Source organism: Notechis scutatus, chromosome 1, assembly GCF_049901735.1.
Source record: "Notechis scutatus isolate UNSWTSFEM ecotype Mainland chromosome 1, rNotScu1.2, whole genome shotgun sequence".
Lineage (NCBI taxonomy): Eukaryota > Metazoa > Chordata > Lepidosauria > Squamata > Elapidae > Notechis > Notechis scutatus.
In genome coordinates this window covers 150,420,054-150,437,968 of record NC_142009.1, presented here as the reverse complement: position 1 = coordinate 150,437,968, position 17,915 = coordinate 150,420,054, and the positions used below count along the sequence as shown (strand labels likewise).

The following is a 17,915-nucleotide window of genomic DNA, read 5'->3' as shown; positions in this document are numbered from 1 at the left end:
CACACTCATGTACCATACTCCACAGAGTGCACTGCTCCTCAGTATATCCCAATCCTATCCCTTCACTTGATGTTTAGCAATACGAGAAAGAAATTGGCAGTACATCTATATGACTTTTGCATTGGCAGGGCAAGGAATTAATAGAAAGTGGAAGTGGAAGTTTCACCCTTGCTAGTTCGCTGGTGTAAAACTTGGAATTTTTAACAGCTGGACCCAGATGTTTTCAGCTGCCATCTAATATGAGAGCTACATTCTTGAAAATATGAAGGTTAAATTGAGGCAGATGCAGAAAGGGGAACAGAGTGCCAGACATTATTAAGAAATCTTAGTGCTTGTATCAGAAGCTATGGGGTGCAGAAAAGGAAACGAGAAAATCCAAAGGTTCAAACTCTGTCAATATTCATTTTTGAAAATAGTGAAACTTACTTCATGGGCACAAACGTAACAATCAGAATGGGCAGTGTGCCATTATTTCTAATAAACATGTTGCACTGTTCCCCTTCTCCAATTTGGAGCTGAAAAGCAGGCACAACTTTGGGGACAATTGCCCTCTTCTAAATTCTGTGTTTGGGTGAAAGCTGGGACTTTAAACATACTCAGAAATCACAGGAGACTAATACAATTACAGAGATGGACCAAAACTAGAAAGGGGAAAGCTATATATAACAAATTTGTGCTATGTTTTAAAGATATTTCCAATGAACAACACATTTCTTTCTAAAGAGCAACACATGAACAAGAATGAACAAACATCCATAAACATCTGTTGCATGATAAGACATGGTCCTAATGATAAATTTTGGCTCACTATTGAAGTGTGTACTCATATGTTTACATTTTAGCTTGCTTCTAGAGGTCTCAGAATGGCAAAGTTTTTTCCTCTAGATACTCACAGACAAACATGATAAAATGAGTTGTCTAATGAATGGTGGCTCAAGATCTGTGAAGGTCTTTTTGATTGAATAGAGTTGAGCTTGGATCTCACATGTACTAGTATAATTTAATCTCAGCCATACAGTATCTCTAAATCTCATATATATTTTGGACTAGAGCTCCTGGCCATTGGCTATGGAAACTACAGGTCACAAAGCTTCCTGTCCTCACTTTGTGACCCACCAAGCATCCTTGTGCAGCCTACTAGTGTTTTTTTTTTTAAACTGAGACTAAATGTTGCTGCTGCCAGGAAGGATCTGCTGCTACTCCATTTTTCACTGCCACCTCCTCCCTGAAATACATGCTACTGAATGCTTGTCACATCTCCAGGCCTCATTGACACTGCCAGCCCTATTGCTGCCAGCATTGCTAGCTACCCGCCAGCTGATTGGCAGGCCAGCTATTCCTTTGTGTCTTGCAATGTAGCATGTAGCAATGTGGCACTTCGTTCTCTATGAGTTTTTGCTGCTCAAGTATACTGTCACTGTCTAGAACCGTGATGGCGAACTTATGACACGTATGCTGGAAGAGGCACGCAGAGCCATCTCTGCGGGCACATGAGCTGTCGCCCCAGTTCATTTCCATTGCACATGCGTGCACCTCCCGCTAGCCAGCTGCTTTTCTGGTATCTGTCGTGCATGCGTGGGGGGCGGGGCACATGCGGGAAGCACGGGGGGCAGGGGAGCATGGGGTCATGCATGCATGCGCAGGGGGTGTGGGGAGCATGGGGGGGAAATCCACAGGCATTGCATTATGGGTGCAGGCACGTGTGCATGCTCTCACGCGCACACATGCACACTTTCGGCACGCGACAACAAAAGATTAGCCATCACTGGTGTAGAACCATCTTTCCCAAGCCGGTGCTCTCCAGATATGTAGCATTATAATCCTTGTTGGCTACTCTGACTAGGGAAAATGAGAGTTATAGTTTAATTAATAAGGAAGGCAGTTTTTTGAAGATCTAGATGAAGATCTCATGTTGATTTCAGTTGATCTTTTAATGATGGCCATGAAAGTTAACAATTTGCTTTAAATCCATGTGGCCTATTTCTAAAATTTCACACAGCTGTTTCAGCTTTCTAGCAGACAGATGTTCTGTAATCATTTTTATTTTTCCTGCCTATCTCTTAAAATATTCAACATCTTGTTCCAAATTTATTTCTGGAATTATTATCTGCCAAATAATATTTTGTAAAAAAACCATTTTGTTTATATGGTTTACAAAAAACAAGAAGAGTTCACTATTCATTTAGAAGCTAAAAATAACATTAAGTATGCAGTAGGAAAAATGCTACATTTACAAAAAAGGAAAGAAAAGGAACAAGGGACAAGCAGCCTGTTTAAGCAAACGATACTTTGCCTGACAAGGAAGTCTCATAGGTGGTATTCTTCATTTAAAGTTTGACATAATTAAGCCTGGAAGCAAATTGAAGACAAATAAAATTTGTTTCCGAGGGCTCTAATTAAGATCTCAGCCAGGGGTGGGATTCAAATTTTTTAACAACCAGTTCTGTGGGCAAGTCTTAGGTGGTGGGCGTGGCTTGGTGGTCATGTGACTGGGTGGAAGTGGCTTGATGATCATGTTATTGGCTGGGTGTGGCCAACTCAATATCACTCACATCAAGGCACGGATCTCCTCGCCTGGCATCTCCTGAGTATGGGGATGCTGCAACAGTCATTAAGTGTGAAAAATGGTCATTAATCACTTTTTCAGTGCCATTGTAACTTTGAATGGTCACTCCACACAAGCAAAGTACCAGCAAAGGAAGGGGAAAAAAACTCCAGAGAAGTTCCTGAGATAGGAAGTCTAGTCCTGCCAAGAATGTAATAAGGGTTAACGGAGAGGCAGTTTCTGTAAGCAACACCAGAATGTTTCCTTCCTGCCTTCCTTACAGGATTAGGCCAGTAATTTCTTCTAACAACCGGTTCTCCGAACTGCTTAGAATGTTAACAACCAGTTCTAGCAAATAGGTGCAAACTGGTAGAATCCCACCCCTGTTCTAAGCCAGAGAAAATGTTCCATTTTTCATGGTTAGGCCCCAAATGCCACATTAAGAGAAAACAACAACCCATCACAGTGTTGGAGTGAAATGGTTATTTAGAATGGTAGAGGTAGAGGCAGAGATAGATAGATGGATGGATGGATGAATGGATGGATGGATGGATGGATACCAGTAGATAGATAGATAAACAGATGATAGATAGATAGATAGATAGATAGATAGATAGATAGATAGATAGATAGATAGATAGATAGAAGTAGAAATAGAGATAGAGCTAGTGATAGAGACCCTTCCCTTCCAAAGCCTCTATAAAAACACAATGAGGACAATTCTTTTTATTGATTTGCATAGGCATAACATAATTGGTTTGCAAAATTCCAGATGATACTAGAAGATAATTAGAGGGACAGAACTACCAGTAGTAGCCTTCTCCTGTTTAGATTATGCTTGTTATTGTACGATGTCATTCTGGTTTTATTTAAAATTAATTTTCTTTGTACTTTATTTATTTATTGGTTGGTTGGTTGTTTCGACTGCCATGTCTAGCACAAAAGTTGGATATAAATCTAATGAAAGAAACAAATAAAAATATTTCATATGGTTGCAGAGTTTTCATAAAGCGGTCTTTCCTTTTGCTGGTCAGAGCTTTTCAATTCTTTTTCATCTTAACTCTTTTAACCTCTTTTTCACTTTTTAGCCTTTTGCATCAAACTATATGCAAGAGTTCATGCTACAAATTCAAAATACATTAAGATAGGTAATTCTCTATATTCAATACATTTTGTAAGAGTAATTATCCTGCTTCCTGGAATATATAAAATATAAGAAACCATCCTTACGATCCCTTAGCATAATTTCTGAGGCTGAACCTATATTATCTTGAATAAGATATCAATTAATTTAAATTCCCAAAGTAGCTGGCTAGTGAAACAAATATATCTAGCTTTGAAATGTTGTTACAAGCGCACCTGGATTACTTACTCCTCTGCCACGTATAGCAGACTATTGGACCATTGAGAGGAGAAACTGTAGACTTGAAACCTTTTTGAAGCTGATAATGGACTCTAAGTGATAGTCCGGGTTTCCAGAACACCTGGTTTATAATTAAAAATATTTAACACAGAGGCTTCAGATGAAAGTCTGGAAGAACTGTAATACTCACAGCACACGTCTAATTCCTGCAAGCAACAAAGCATAGAAGCCTCTGGCATGAAAATTAATGAATGCAGCCTCGTTTCAACATTGTTCAAGCCCTCACCCTCCTCTCTGCCGATGTTCTATTGTTACAACTTCAAAGACCAACTGCTGGCTCAGATACAGTCAATATGAAAAGAGAAGAAGGCCCCCTAAATTTACTGCTTGACTGCATTCTCTTTAAATGGATAGCACCGTGGTCCTCTTTCAAAGGAGGTATCCCAGACATAGATCATCTTTATAGGACATCACATACAATAAAACAAAGCTGTAACTTTACAAAACCCAGAAAAACCAACAACCCAACCCAACAACAAACCACGTGAATCACCTTTAAAGATTCCCCATGAGGTGAACATTCCAATTTTTTTAAAAAATATCACTGTGGCTACCAGTTTGTAAAATCTTTGGTGTATTCCGACCATGGTTCAAAGCATATTAATGATGTTACAACCATTTTATCTGGAGTTTTTAAAAACAGATTTATAATTTAGCTGGGTTTGCATTTCCATGTTTGATATTCTGAAGTGTTTTTTTTTTTTAAAAAAAAAACACCAGATAGCCTTGGAGTATTTAAATCTTGGAATCATTTACGAAGGCATTTCTATAAATTTACTCACTGAAAAAAATCAAATTGTATTTTTAAAAAACCCTTCCCAACATTGTTTTATCTTCAAATAATTTTAATCATGGCATATATCTCTGACCTATAAAGTAGGAAGAGCTTTGCTGTGAAATAAAACTTACCCCCCCCATTAAACTGTTTTGTTTCCAACCTGAGCAATGCATGTTTTGTAAACTACTTGGTCCAAATAAAGCTTAAGATCAGTTACACATAATGCCTCCAAAGTCTACTTTTTCATTCACTACAAGAAATTTAATCCATCCTTGTTACTGAGCTATTTTAATGTTTGCAGATGCTACAGCTATGTTAAAAATGGGACTGTAGTAGCTCCAGATAGGAGGCACAATATAGATGGATGAAAACCACATCCCCAGAGTCAGAAAGGGCACAATAGTATTGATCTACTTGATCAAAAGTAGTCTTTTTTTAAAAAAAATCACAATAAAGCTTAAGCTTAATAAAGATTAAGTCCATGATCAACTAAAATCTCAATCAATAATGAAAACATCTTCATGTTTTCCAGAAAGTATTTATTCAGAATGTCAAGCAAAACATGGTGAACACTAGATGAATATGATGCAAGGGGGAAGACAAATATAATATTCTAAGAGTTAAAATATATATAAAATACATCCGAAATAGTTTGGATGTAGAGTGCTTGCTTTGGAAATAAACAGCTTTATTTTAATACAATAAATGATGCTGACATTTCTTTTATCATATGCAATAACTTCACTAACTTCCAACATGTTTTGAAATAAGATGGTCTCAAGTTAGCAACTTTCTGCAGGGAGAAAGTTGTCTCGCATAGCACTGGTATTCTGAGTATGTGAGGACTGCAGTAAGAGAAAAAGTGAAGAAAAGCTAAAAGATTTCCAATTATCTTTTTAGATTAACCGGAATTAAATCTTCCAGGAATAATATGGTACAACTTGAATCAACTTTGCAAAGAGCTGGCAAACATCTGGAATCTTTTCTACATGTGTTCCCATGTGTCCCCACTAATACTATGGCTCATCTAATACTTCAACCAAAACACCTGACTCAGTTTCTGCTCCCAAGAGAAAATGTATGATTTTTTCCCCTTGGATTTGTAAGCAGGCTTCCCATTGGCAGGAATTCCCAGCAATTTCTTCTTTTCTCTTGCAACCCAAAAGTTGTTACCACAATCATTATTTCTCAGAGGACAGCTTTGCCTCTCCCATCACAAAATGGGGAATGATTGTTATTTTATTCCCCTTAGGGAATAGGACAGAACAAATGTGGGAAAGGAAAAATGAAAGAGTTAACATTTTTGGTGCCCTCCCACTGCCCCGTTAAGAATGCTGGTAAATTCTATTGAAGAATGGATACAACAAAGAGAGATGTACATATGATGCAAAATGTTGAAGAGAGTTTCAGCAGCTGCTTGGATGTTTCCTTAGAACAGGCTTCCCCAACAAAGCATCCATCATATGTGCCAGCTTTCATGAGAGCTACTACTGCAACACGGGAGATTTTTGGGACAGCTGTTCCAAAATAATTAGCATTTCTAAGAACATGCTGAATAGAGATAATATCTCAGCGAGAGAGAGAAAAATCTATTTTTTAAAAAAAATCAGATGCTCCAATCTTAAGAAGTCCTGATAGGAACAAATCGTAGCATGTTACTTAAATTTTCTGACAAGAAGCCTTTTTACTCCCTATACCAGGATTCTTTATATGAACTTCCAGGTGGCTTAGCTCTATTGTCCCAAATACTCAGCTTCAAACATTTTCTGATCAATATACTTCTGTTCTTAAAGCACTTATCTCATAATGTTATATGTAGCACACAATTTTACTATCCTTTGTTTTTTTTCCCCAACATGACAGGCATATTCTGTTTATATTTTTCTAGCACAATATTATAATAAAATATATTGACTGTTTCCTAGTATGATTTGATTGCTTACTGTACCCTATGACTATTATTAAGTGTTGTACCTGATGATTCTTGACTCTTGATGAATGTATCTTTTCTTTTATGTATACTGAGAACATTTGTACCAAGACAAATTCCTTGTGTGTCCAACCACACTTGGCCAATAAAGAATTCTATTCTATTCTATTCTATTCTATTCTATTCTATTCTATTCTATTCTATTCTATTCTATTCTATTCTATTCTATTCTATATAGTAAGAGAGTTTAAGGGTAGAAGTTAAGAAGCCAAAAATGCTCAGCTGCCTTATATACCATTGGGCCTCAAGGTGGAAACTTCATGTGCATATACGCTTACAAGCATGCGAGTGGACATACACACACACAAACAAACACACACATATGCACACACACATACATACCATGCTGGATTTTATAATGAACAGTTTGCATTAGACCCAAAAACATTGGAAGCAGTGCAGTTGTTACACAAGTGAGTCACATAGTTTATAATTAGCAGCCCTGATAAATAGTCTGGCCATACCATTTTGAACTAATTGAAGATTCCAAACCAGAGGTGGTATTCAGCAGGTTCTGACCAGTTCTGGAGAACCGGTAGTGGAAATTTTGAGTAGTTCGGAGAACCGGCAAATCCCACTTCTGACTGGAGATTTTACAATATCCTTCCCCTGCCTCGCCCGCCGAACCGGTAGTAAAAAAAATGGGATATAGTTAAGGCAAAGGTTGCTGCAGAGATATTACTTGTTCCTAGCAATATATGGATTTGGCCATTATACTTCTCTGTGCAACTATTCTCAATTTCAGATTCAGGCTGATGTCGACACTGCAAACCTGCCTATTCCAAAGGAAGCATAAGTTCATTTCAACACAGGTAAGCGTTCCTATTATCTGATCTGCGGTTTCCAATAACACGAATTCAGTTTTCTGTTGTCTCTCTTGCATAAATTCAGTTTTCCATCTTTTCTCCGGGCCTTTACAAGACTCTGTTTATGGCTTGATTAGCTCCCATGGGACTGAGATGAAAGGAAGAGCTTTCATCTCAAAATATTGGTGCCACTGAACTCAACAGTGCCTGCAGCAGTTTCATAAGCATGATGAATACTATGAGATCTTTAAAATTCAAAAGGGTGCCATATTGCGCCAATAGTTATTGTGCCAGATCTCAAAAGCACCACCTTCTGAAATTATCTATCTATGACAAAATGGAATTAGATAATATATCTCCAGCCATGACTTCTTTTTCTTTTTTTTAATTCTTGCATAATACCTAGGTGCTTGAAATATCTCATACATATTTAATATTTAGACCCTAATGTTAGCCCCTCCTCTAAATACCTGAAAGAAAGTAGACCAGAGCACATATCATTTGGTCATTGTGTCATATCAATGTACTGTTTCTAAATGTGTGTCATCATTATTTTAAGGAAGTTCAATGCTATCATGAAAACTGACATGATTTCAATGTTTCAGCTTCAATTAAAGGTCAGTGCCTTTTGGTAAATTACAACCCACTGGGTTGGATCAGAAAAGAGCTGAGTTCTGTTTTTAAAAAAGGAACCGATAATTTTGATCCAATACGTCATTGCTAGAACAAGAAAAGAGAAGAGGCCAGAGGAGTAAGGGAACATTGCTTAGATAACTTAGATGTCTCAGATAGGGCTGTCAAACTTGCGGCCCACGGGCCAGATACATCACGAGCTGGTGACGCCCACACCTGGTTTAGTGAAGGGGGGGGAGTCGCAATACATCACATGATGCTGCTGTGATGACACGAGTTTGACAGCCCTGCTGTAGAGTCAGGCATAACAAAGGTAAGCAGTACTGGTCTGAAAACAAAATCCAAATTCATTGTTGGGAATTATCTTCACTTGAACCAACAAAAATGTTACCAAAAAGCGTGCACAGTTTCTGGTACTCTTTCTTAGGTTAGGTGATACAAGCAGCAGCTTTGGAAGAAAAAGCAACAAAATAGAATAGGAATAGGATAGGATAGGATAGGAATAGGAATAGAATAGAATAGAATAGAATAGAATAGAATAGAATAGAATAGGAATAGAATAGAATAGAATAGAATAGAATAGAATAGAATAGAATAGAATAACAGAGTTGGAAGGGACCTTGGAGGTCTTCTAGTCCAACCCCCTGCCTAGGCAGGAAACCCTACACTATTCCAGACAAATGGTTATCCAACATCTTTTTAAAAACCTCCATTGTTAGAGCATTTATAACTTCTGGAGGCAAGTTGTTCTACTGATTAATTGTTCTAACTGTCAGGAAAGTTCTCCTTAGTTCTGTGTTGCTTCTCTCCTTGATTAGTTTCCACCCATGGCTTCTTGTCCTGCCCTCAGGTGCTTTGGAGAATAGCTTGACTCCCTCTTCTTTCTGGCCACCCCTGAGGTATCAGAACACTGCTATCATGTCTCCCCTAGTCTTTCTTTTAGACTAGACATACCCAGTTCCTGCAACCGTTCTTCATATGTTTTAGCCTCCAGTCCCCTAATCATCTTTGTTATGTGAACATATCACAAAGCCATGTGCTACGATAATACCATATGAACATGTAACAAGCCAGGAGTCTCATTTATATAATTCATGTATAAATATGCTTAGTTTTTCAACATAATAGCAGCAAGCAAAAGAAGGAAAGGGAATTAGATATACTCAGATTCCATTTATAATCCAAAGGCAAAATTCCAAACTAAGGAGAGAGGACAACAACAGAATTGGGAATGTTCACTTATTTGGATCTGAGCTTCATAAGTTTAAAAAAAGTGAACAAGAAGTTACTTGTTGTAAAAACCTTCTCAGGCCTGGTATCCTTCAGGTGTGTTGGGATTACAATTTCAAGGATTCCCAACCGTCAGACAGAAGACTGCTTTATATGTACAAGGTCTGCTTCATTTTTAGCATCTTTATATATAAATCTCTGTAACTTTTTCTTCTTCTTCAATCTGTACTATCTTGTATAGATGGGTAGGTATTAAAGCTTGCTTTATTTCCACTTATTTTCTGGTTTAATGTTTCTATTGTGAGCTTGATTTTGGCTTTATAATTGTGACTGTTTTAAGACTACAAGGTGGTCTTCAAAGTACAATCATTCGTTTAGCAACTGTTCAATAACTTATGACTGGCCCCGGCACTTACAACCATTGCAACATCCTCATGGTTACATGATCAAAATCTTGGCGCTTTGCAAATCGGTGCACATATACAATGTTTGCAATATTCTGGGATCATGTGGTCATCATCTGTGACTTTCCTTGGGGGCTTCACACAAACCAAGTCAATGGGGGAAGCTGTACTCGCTTAATGACTGCACTATTCAATTAATGACTGTGGCATAAAATCAGGTGTGACTCATTTAACAATTGCATCAATTAACAGTGGATGTTCTGGTCCCAATTGTGTCTGTAGGCCAAGAACTACCTGCAGCACATTGTAAACTGCTGGGAATCACACTGTTTCAGTGATATATTAGTACAGTAAGAATGAATTTTTTCAGAATTCCAAAATAAGGGTACAGACAGCAACATAAACCATGATATCTGTTTTGGGAAAGTCTGAGGGAAATAATAGATGTTAACATAATTACTGTCTCCTGGATTAAATAAATGAGTGCTGATTTTTGAGCATTCTAGAACTCTGAATTTGAAACCTATTATTTATTATTTGAACACAATAATAAAACAATCAGATAGAATGAGAAGCATATAGTTGAAATTTATAGTCTCAACTGTAATTGACTAATTACTAATTGTACCACCAATTGTAACTGTATAACCTTTGAAGTTTGCTCATTCCTGCAGGAAGATATTAGAATTATGAAGTTATCACTGAAACTTCTCCTTTAATTAGACATACTAAAAATTAGACAATCTTTTAATTTTATTTTAAGGTTTCTTAAAACCCAAACTACTTCATTCAGATGCATCCACTCAAAAAAGGGAGAGAAAGGCCTGCCATTTTTCCAAACACTTGCTCCATGTCAGAGTAACCCCTTAAAAGGGCTGCAAGAGACATGCATTTCCCAATACTATGTAAATCAAATTGAGTACCATCTCAGGTGGAGAACATTTGCCAACCAGCTAAAACCATTACTCATTTGATTTACTGTCTGCAAGATCAAAAATGTTTCTTTCTACACATGTTTTTAAAGAAACATTCCAGATTAGCACAGTTGTGGCATGGAACAACAAGGTAAAAGGAAAGGTTTAAGAAAGTGTAAAATCCATTAGGGCAACATCTGAACAACTAAACTAACAAAAGTTTCCAAAAATCATTAATTTATTTTGTGTTGTAAAATATAGATCAAATATTTTACACTTCCACCTGTTTAACTGCTGTTTAACTGCTTATTGTGATATCCGGTCTATTTTTTGCCCTTAATGTTTTCAAGTTTCAGCTTTTCCAAAATTCAGAGCTGTAAAATCAATTAAGTTAGGAAGCCTGTAACTCTGAATTGCTACACATGGCAGAATATATGAATATATGAACATCTGGATCAGATGTTCAAAGCTGTTTAAGGGCAGGAGGTCAATTTAATAGAAACTGTTATGAGAAAGTGGAGGGATTTCATGAAGTCAGAAATCTCTGTATACATCCTTGCGTTAAACAGAACCTGCATTTAGAACTAGATAATCAGTTTTTCTAAGCTTCTCTTGTTGATACTTACAAGCAATTCTTTCAGGAAGTAACTTCATTTGGACTTTTCATTAGCTCAGCTGTTTCTCTCCATTAAGAAAGGTAAATACAGAAATATCCCAAATACCTTATTAAAACAATCCACACGATCATCTTTAGTTCACTCTTTTATAAATATTCATAAATATAATAAATAAATAAATGCTAAGCATCACAGGATAGAAAATTCTTAAATCAGGAATGACGTTACGGTCCTACCCAAGGGCAAGAAATCCTTTGAATGATTGCTGCTCAATATTCCTATCCCTGAAGTAAACAGATCTTAAAATTCAATCATGGGATAAAGGTAAATGGTCCAGGCTACTAAGAGGACAGAAAACTCTTATTTCTGAGTTAGAAGATCATGCATAATGGAGCAGCAAATTTTGTAAATCCGATAGAGTCATTCCAAATAAAGCAGGTGTTTGTCAAATTTTCTTCATAAATACTCTTTCTTTATATAATATATGAATCAGATGCCTGGTCTGTTAAAAATATGACGAACTTTGTTCAATAGCCTAGTCTCCATAAAGAAAATTGGACTAATTATATATATGTGTATTAAGAATTTCCCTTAAATCAATCAAAAATAAGAAATATTTTTTATTTTGTATGGGGTTTGTTTTGTATTCTATCTTCCAACATGAGTCACCGAGAGATGTTTTTGATTCGGGTGCATACAAATATATTTAATAATTAAAAGCTTTCTAGCTACTTTCTTCCATCTGCCTAAACAATTTGTTGGGAGTACATTTTTACAGGTTTCTTTACTTCCTATGGATGCACCTGATTGGTAGATTCCCTTTCCTCTGCTCATCATCTTCCATGCACAACAAAGGGTTTTGAAAAAGCGTTCTCCAATTCTGTTTCCCTTAGAATTTTGGGTTTACCAATTTCACACGCTCACCCATCATGGTCAGTGGTTTGAAATTATGGAAGTTTTCAACCAAGACCCCTGGAAAGTCACAGACTGAAAAACCCTGGTAGTAAAATATGGATCTTTTGCCTATGAACTCCCCCCCCCCCCCACTTCACACTCCTTTTTCTTTGTTTCTGTTATGGAAATAAGCTGTAAGATTATCTGGAACAAGCTAGGAAAAAAGTAACTCATTTTTATTCATATTAATTTGCAGCTCTAAATTTGTCTATGTGTTTCAATAGCCAAACCTCTGTCTTAAATGTGCGGGTAACACTTTCTGGCAACATACTTTACTCAGGAGGAAAGAAGTTCTGCTGTACTAATGCACAGAAAAGGCACCCATATATTCCTTTTACAATATAAAAATTAAAACTCCCATGGAGATCAGCAAGCTTGCTTTCGTGGCTTGAATTATGGCAGGCAATAGTAGCCTAGGGATTTGCTAAGTGTTGGCTGGGCTCCTGAAGCTCAGTTCCCCAATATTTCACTCTCATGGGCATCTCATACATTTCATCCACCAATAATACCAACTACCCAGAGAACCTGATGCAGAATGCTGGACTGGTATAAGAGTTCTTTGCATTTACGAAAGATGAATTATTCAGTACTTAATGAGAAAGTAATGCATGTCAACAGAAGAAGTGATTTGTTAACATTCAATGGGTGTTCTAATGAATGTAGGAAGGTTGAGGAGATGCCTGTTATCTCCATAAGTCAGTGGTGCTAATTCAATTTTTTTTACTACCTGTTCTATGGACATGGCTTGGTGGGCATGCCTTGGTGGGCGTGGCAGGGGAAGATACTGTAAAATCCCCATTCCCTCCCCACCCCACTACCCTGCTTTCCAGCTCCGTTCTCCTGTGCAGGGCAACAAAAGAAGACCCAGCCAATCAGCTGGGACTCAGGAGGCAGTCACGGGGCGGGGCCAGTCAGAGTTGGGATTTACCGGTTCTCTGAACTACTCAAAATTTCCGCTACAGGTTCTCCAGAACTTGTCAGAACTGACAGCCACTTCTGCCATAAGTGTTCAATGCCCTATGCATCCATTGGGAAACGGGTTTTAAAAAGTCAATTTAGTGGTCCCACCTATACGACCAAAGCCTCATCCATTCTGTATATGTATCATCATCATCACACACACATGGCTCGAGATCAACCATTTAAAGGTCGTAACTGTAGACTTTTTGACACCCTCGACCCTGGTCCACCCACAGATGCCACTGCTTGTTGCCCATCTATCATCCATGGATGTTCCAGCAATGCTGTGCTTTGCAGCCAGAGGCATAAAGATGTTCCAGAGTACCTGGCATTCTGACATATTTGCAACTCTTTCAAGAATTATGTCTTTTCCTTTGATTGTGTAGCTTCCCTCTGAACTCCTGCATGCTCTGAAGTAGTTATTGGACTTTAAATCCAAAGAACTGTACAGCTCTAAGAGATACTGAACAGCTAAGAAAGAACTCATGTCCACTGCACAACGGATAGTTTCTAACACTTTTCCTTTTCTTCATTTTAATATTTCAGCTGAACTTGGACACAGTCTCCTGGGTTCATTTCTTGGCCATAAGTCAAAAGCCTAGAACTGCTGCAGTCTGAAATCAGGAAAAGAACCTTCTCTCTTTCTCAAACATATTTATAATGTCACCAGATTAAATGTGTGATTTTTGAATGTGTTATAACTAGAAGAAAGACCGATACCAACTATCCACCTGCTCCGTGCTTAGCAGAGGGTAACAAGGGTAAAACTCTATGAAAGAATATAGAAAGCTATTTATCCAGAGATCGTATCTTTGAGAAGACGCGGTTCCTAACCCGGCACATTATCTGAAGTTAATTGTCTTTAGATTCTTAATCTGAAGTTCATTCCTTTCAGAAGAAATATTTTTGCAGCAAAAATGTATTCTTAGTTAACATTTCTCCAAATGCTTCTAAGTGCAGAAGAGAGCAGGGGATATTTGGGCTGGGGGATATAGGCATAGAATAATAAAAAAAAAACTTGGGTTCATTTTCTTTTTTAGCCTTGTGGATTTATTAAAATCAGTCACATATAATGACATGCCATGACTTCTCTGTTATTAATTCAAATTGCAAACCCACTTTTCCCCAGCCAGATGCCCCCAAGATTTTTTTTTTTTTTTTATGTATTCATTTATTTATGAAATGCATTGGCCACACATCTTACCTCAAGGTAATTCTGGGTGGCTTACACTCATTTTTTTTTTAAAAAAAGTAGACTGGAACTACAATTGCCAGAATTCCCAACCAGAAGGGGTCAAAACAGGTCTCCCTGGGAATTCTGTGACCTTTAACCCCAACAACCTGGAAGCTTTGAGAACACTAATGTAAACAATGAAGCTAGTAAACAGACAAGTATGACATGGCATGATAGGACATCTAAAGTTCTAGTTTTTTATGTGCCCAAACAGCCCCCAACCACAGCTTCAAACCAGGATATATTCTTGATACATTAATAGTAGCATTGCCAGCCATAATAAATCACAATCTCATGTTTGGGCATCATGCAAAGTTTTGTCTGCCTGGTTTCCTCATCTGATGGTACAAAGGATGAGTGGAAATAATCCCCATGCTCATACATGTTCTAATATAAATACTCTTTTTAGCTTATTGTTAAATGTGAATTTGGCCATTATTTCATTAAGACATTTGGTCTGTACTGGATGACTGATGCCATTTACTCATAAAGTATGTAATTTGTTTACCCTGCAATGAGTAAAAAGCATTAATCAAAAGGTGCTTTAAAAAAGTGTGTACTGGGTCCTTTTCATTCATTCAGTAACGGGTTATGGGGTAGCAGGACAGGGAAAAAACGTGCTTCAAGAAGACTAGGAAAGTTGTGAATCAATGGGTGAAAGAAACCTCAGGCTTCAAAATCAGGAAAATCTGAAGGAGGCAAGATCATACATGGCCTAAGCACGCAGTAATGAAATGATGGTTTTGTTACCAGACCAAAAGTCCCAGCATCTCTCTTTTGGCCACTCTATATGGGCCAACAGCATGTCAGAGGTGCCAATTCTCTACCCCAAGAAAGGTCCATAACCTGTCTTTGGAATGAGCATGTGGAGGTCAGATACAGGACCAAAAAACAATAAGCATTCAATGGAAGGGTGAGCCAATTGAAACATACCTGACCAACTAATGTAAGAAAAGAGAATTGTATAGGACTGAAAATTGGTAAGGTTTTGTGCACAGGACTGGTGTACAGTTCAGACCGTGGACCACACTATATGCTTTGCGCACACAAATAGTAAGGGACAATCCTGAAGGATTACACAAAAGGCACAAAAGAGGATGGGAAAAAGATTCTAGGGGAATCTTTTGCCAGTTTAGACTTCCACCTCAATTTGGTCTAACCTGCACAAAAATGTGTTGTGTATGGAGGGTGGGGGAACTTGCCTTCAATTCTTGGCAATCCCAATTCAACAGAGCCATAAGAGGGAAGGGGGAAAAAAAAAACCTCTTAGGAGAGAGTTGGGTTTACTCTTCCACATTTCCCAACCCACACGGCCCTTGATGGCTGGGAATTCTGGGGTGGCCAAGCAGGCAAAGGCTATCCCGAAGCTAGCCAGCCGCTCCGGGCGTGCTTGGCTGGAGGAACTGTTGAAGGCGGCTTCCCTCAGAAGGCGCGCTTTACGAATGTTTTTGGGACAGCTGGACGCCCGGAGGCGGGATGGCTCCAGGGGAAAAGAAGGACCGGGGAGATGTAAAAAGCCAAAAGATGGCTGTAGATGTAAAAAGCCAAAAGGCTCTTGAGTTGGGGGGGGCGGGCGGCCCTCAAAAGCCTTTTGGCTTTTTACATCTACAGCACAGCCTCGCTCCGCGCTCTCACCTGCTGACGCTGGCTGTGGTTGCCCGGCGGCGCTCCGGGATCGCTGCCTCGCAGCACCGTGATGTGCAAGGTAAGCAGGAGGAGCCCCAGCAGGAGCAGCAGCTCGGCCGCTAGACGCATCATCCTCCTGCAGAGGACGGCTTTAGGGCTCCGCGGCGGCGGCGGCGGCGGCGGCGGCGGCAACTGAGCAGCAGGAGGAGGAGAAGGAGAAGGAATAAGAGCCGCCGCCGCCGCCGCCGCCTGTCCGGCCGCTAAGGAGTCGAGAGCTGGAGTTCCCGCGCCAGCAGCGCCGCTCTCGGGGTCGTTCGGGCCAGCAGGAGAGGAAGCGTCGTCGCAGGCAGCGCCGCCGCCACCGCCGCGCCGCCGCCACCACCACGGCGGAGCCACTTCGGGATGGGAGGAGGTTTCCGAGGCGGCGGAGAAGGACGACTGAGGACGCTCGGGCGACGGCGACGGGGCGGGCTGCAGGGGTCGCTGCTGCTGCGCTCGCAGCCCTGCGCTCGCATGGGGTCTTTGCCTGCCTTGCCAAAAAAAAAAAAAAAAAGCGGCGCTGCCGGGGATTTCTCTCCCGCGCCTCCGAGCGCGCCCCGCGCGCCCCAAGAGACGTGGCCGGCCGGCCCTCGGGTTAGAAGCGGAGGGGAGGAGGGGGCGGGGGAGACGTGCTGGGCTGGCGGCTCGGGAGAAATCGGGGCGCTGGTGTTGTAGATGCCCGGCCTGTCTGCAAAGGCACCGTGAAAGGGGTCGGCCGCCGTCCGCCCCTGCTGGCGCCGAGCGGGAGAGCCCCGCTTGGAGGAGTCGGTCCCCCTCCTGCGAAGTCTGTCGCCTCTGGCTCTCGCTGTCCGCGCCAGGAGGGCTGTTTTCTGCTCTCCACCTCCGGGGTGAATTCGCCCCGACGTCTCTCAGGAGAACCAGACCCGCCACCCGGGTCCTTCAGAGAGTCAACCCCCACCCTGTCTCCCCTCCACAGCAGCCTTCGGGAGCCTTCGCGCTGCCCTTAACTCGGGTGCGCTTTCAACCGCGGGGCGCTTTTCTCCTCAGCCCATGAAGCCCTGACGAGCGGCTGGCTGTCAGTACGGGCTCGGCTCGTGTGTGTCAGTCGGGAGCCCCGCGCGAAGTTTTCCCGCCTTGCCTCGGCTCCGTTTGAGGGCGAGTCCCGAGCCTCTTTTTATTTTCTCCCGGACCAACTTTCACCCCCTCGGGTCTCCCCGGCCTTCCCTTTCCTGCTTCTTCTTACGGCCGCGGCCGGTCCGAGGCTAATTCCCAGGCAGAGAGGCTGCGGCTCCTCTCGGCTTCTTAGTCTCCCGCGGGTGTGTGATCCGCCGCCGAGAGGGAAATCCAGTCTGAAGGGACGGTCGAAGTCTTTGGCTGGGAGCCTGGCGGGGGGACACTCGAGCCCAGCCAGCCAGTTGGGATGGCGAAGAGAGGGAGCAGCGCTGGTGCCCGCGCTTAAAGGCGGGCTCCCCTTCTCCGTCCAGCCTGGCTTTCTCCTTGCGTGTGTCTCATGCTTTTATACGAGGCTCTTTTCCTTCTCTGCTGAGCTGTTGTCCCCCCTTCTCCCTCCCCCCCTTTTAAAGTTTTCTTTCTTCTGATCTCATCACAGCCGCTCTTTTCTCCCCTCCCCTCGCGTTTTATTCCCTGTGGCTAACTTCTTGTTTGCCCCTCGCTGCCCACCTGGAGAGTTACAAGCCAGGACATCAGCAGGAACCATGTTCCTAGTTCCCTTGCATTTTTAATATAGTCACTTGTGGCCCCTCTTGAATGGAACCAATGCTCCCCATTAGACACTCAACAG

At 40.8% G+C, this 17,915-nt stretch overlaps 1 protein-coding gene across 1 annotated transcript in view; it reads right to left on the bottom strand.

Annotated features, from left to right (window-relative positions):
• The window catches only part of ISM1 (isthmin 1), a 38,701-nt gene extending 21,010 nt beyond the window's left edge, over positions 1-17,691 (bottom strand). Inside the window, exon 1 of the mRNA XM_026668502.2 lies at positions 16,124-17,691. Coding sequence (XP_026524287.1) covers positions 16,124-16,246 — 123 coding nt within the window. The 5' untranslated portion in view covers positions 16,247-17,691. The remainder of the gene's footprint in view (positions 1-16,123) is intronic.
• Between the last annotated feature and the right edge of the window lie 224 nt (positions 17,692-17,915).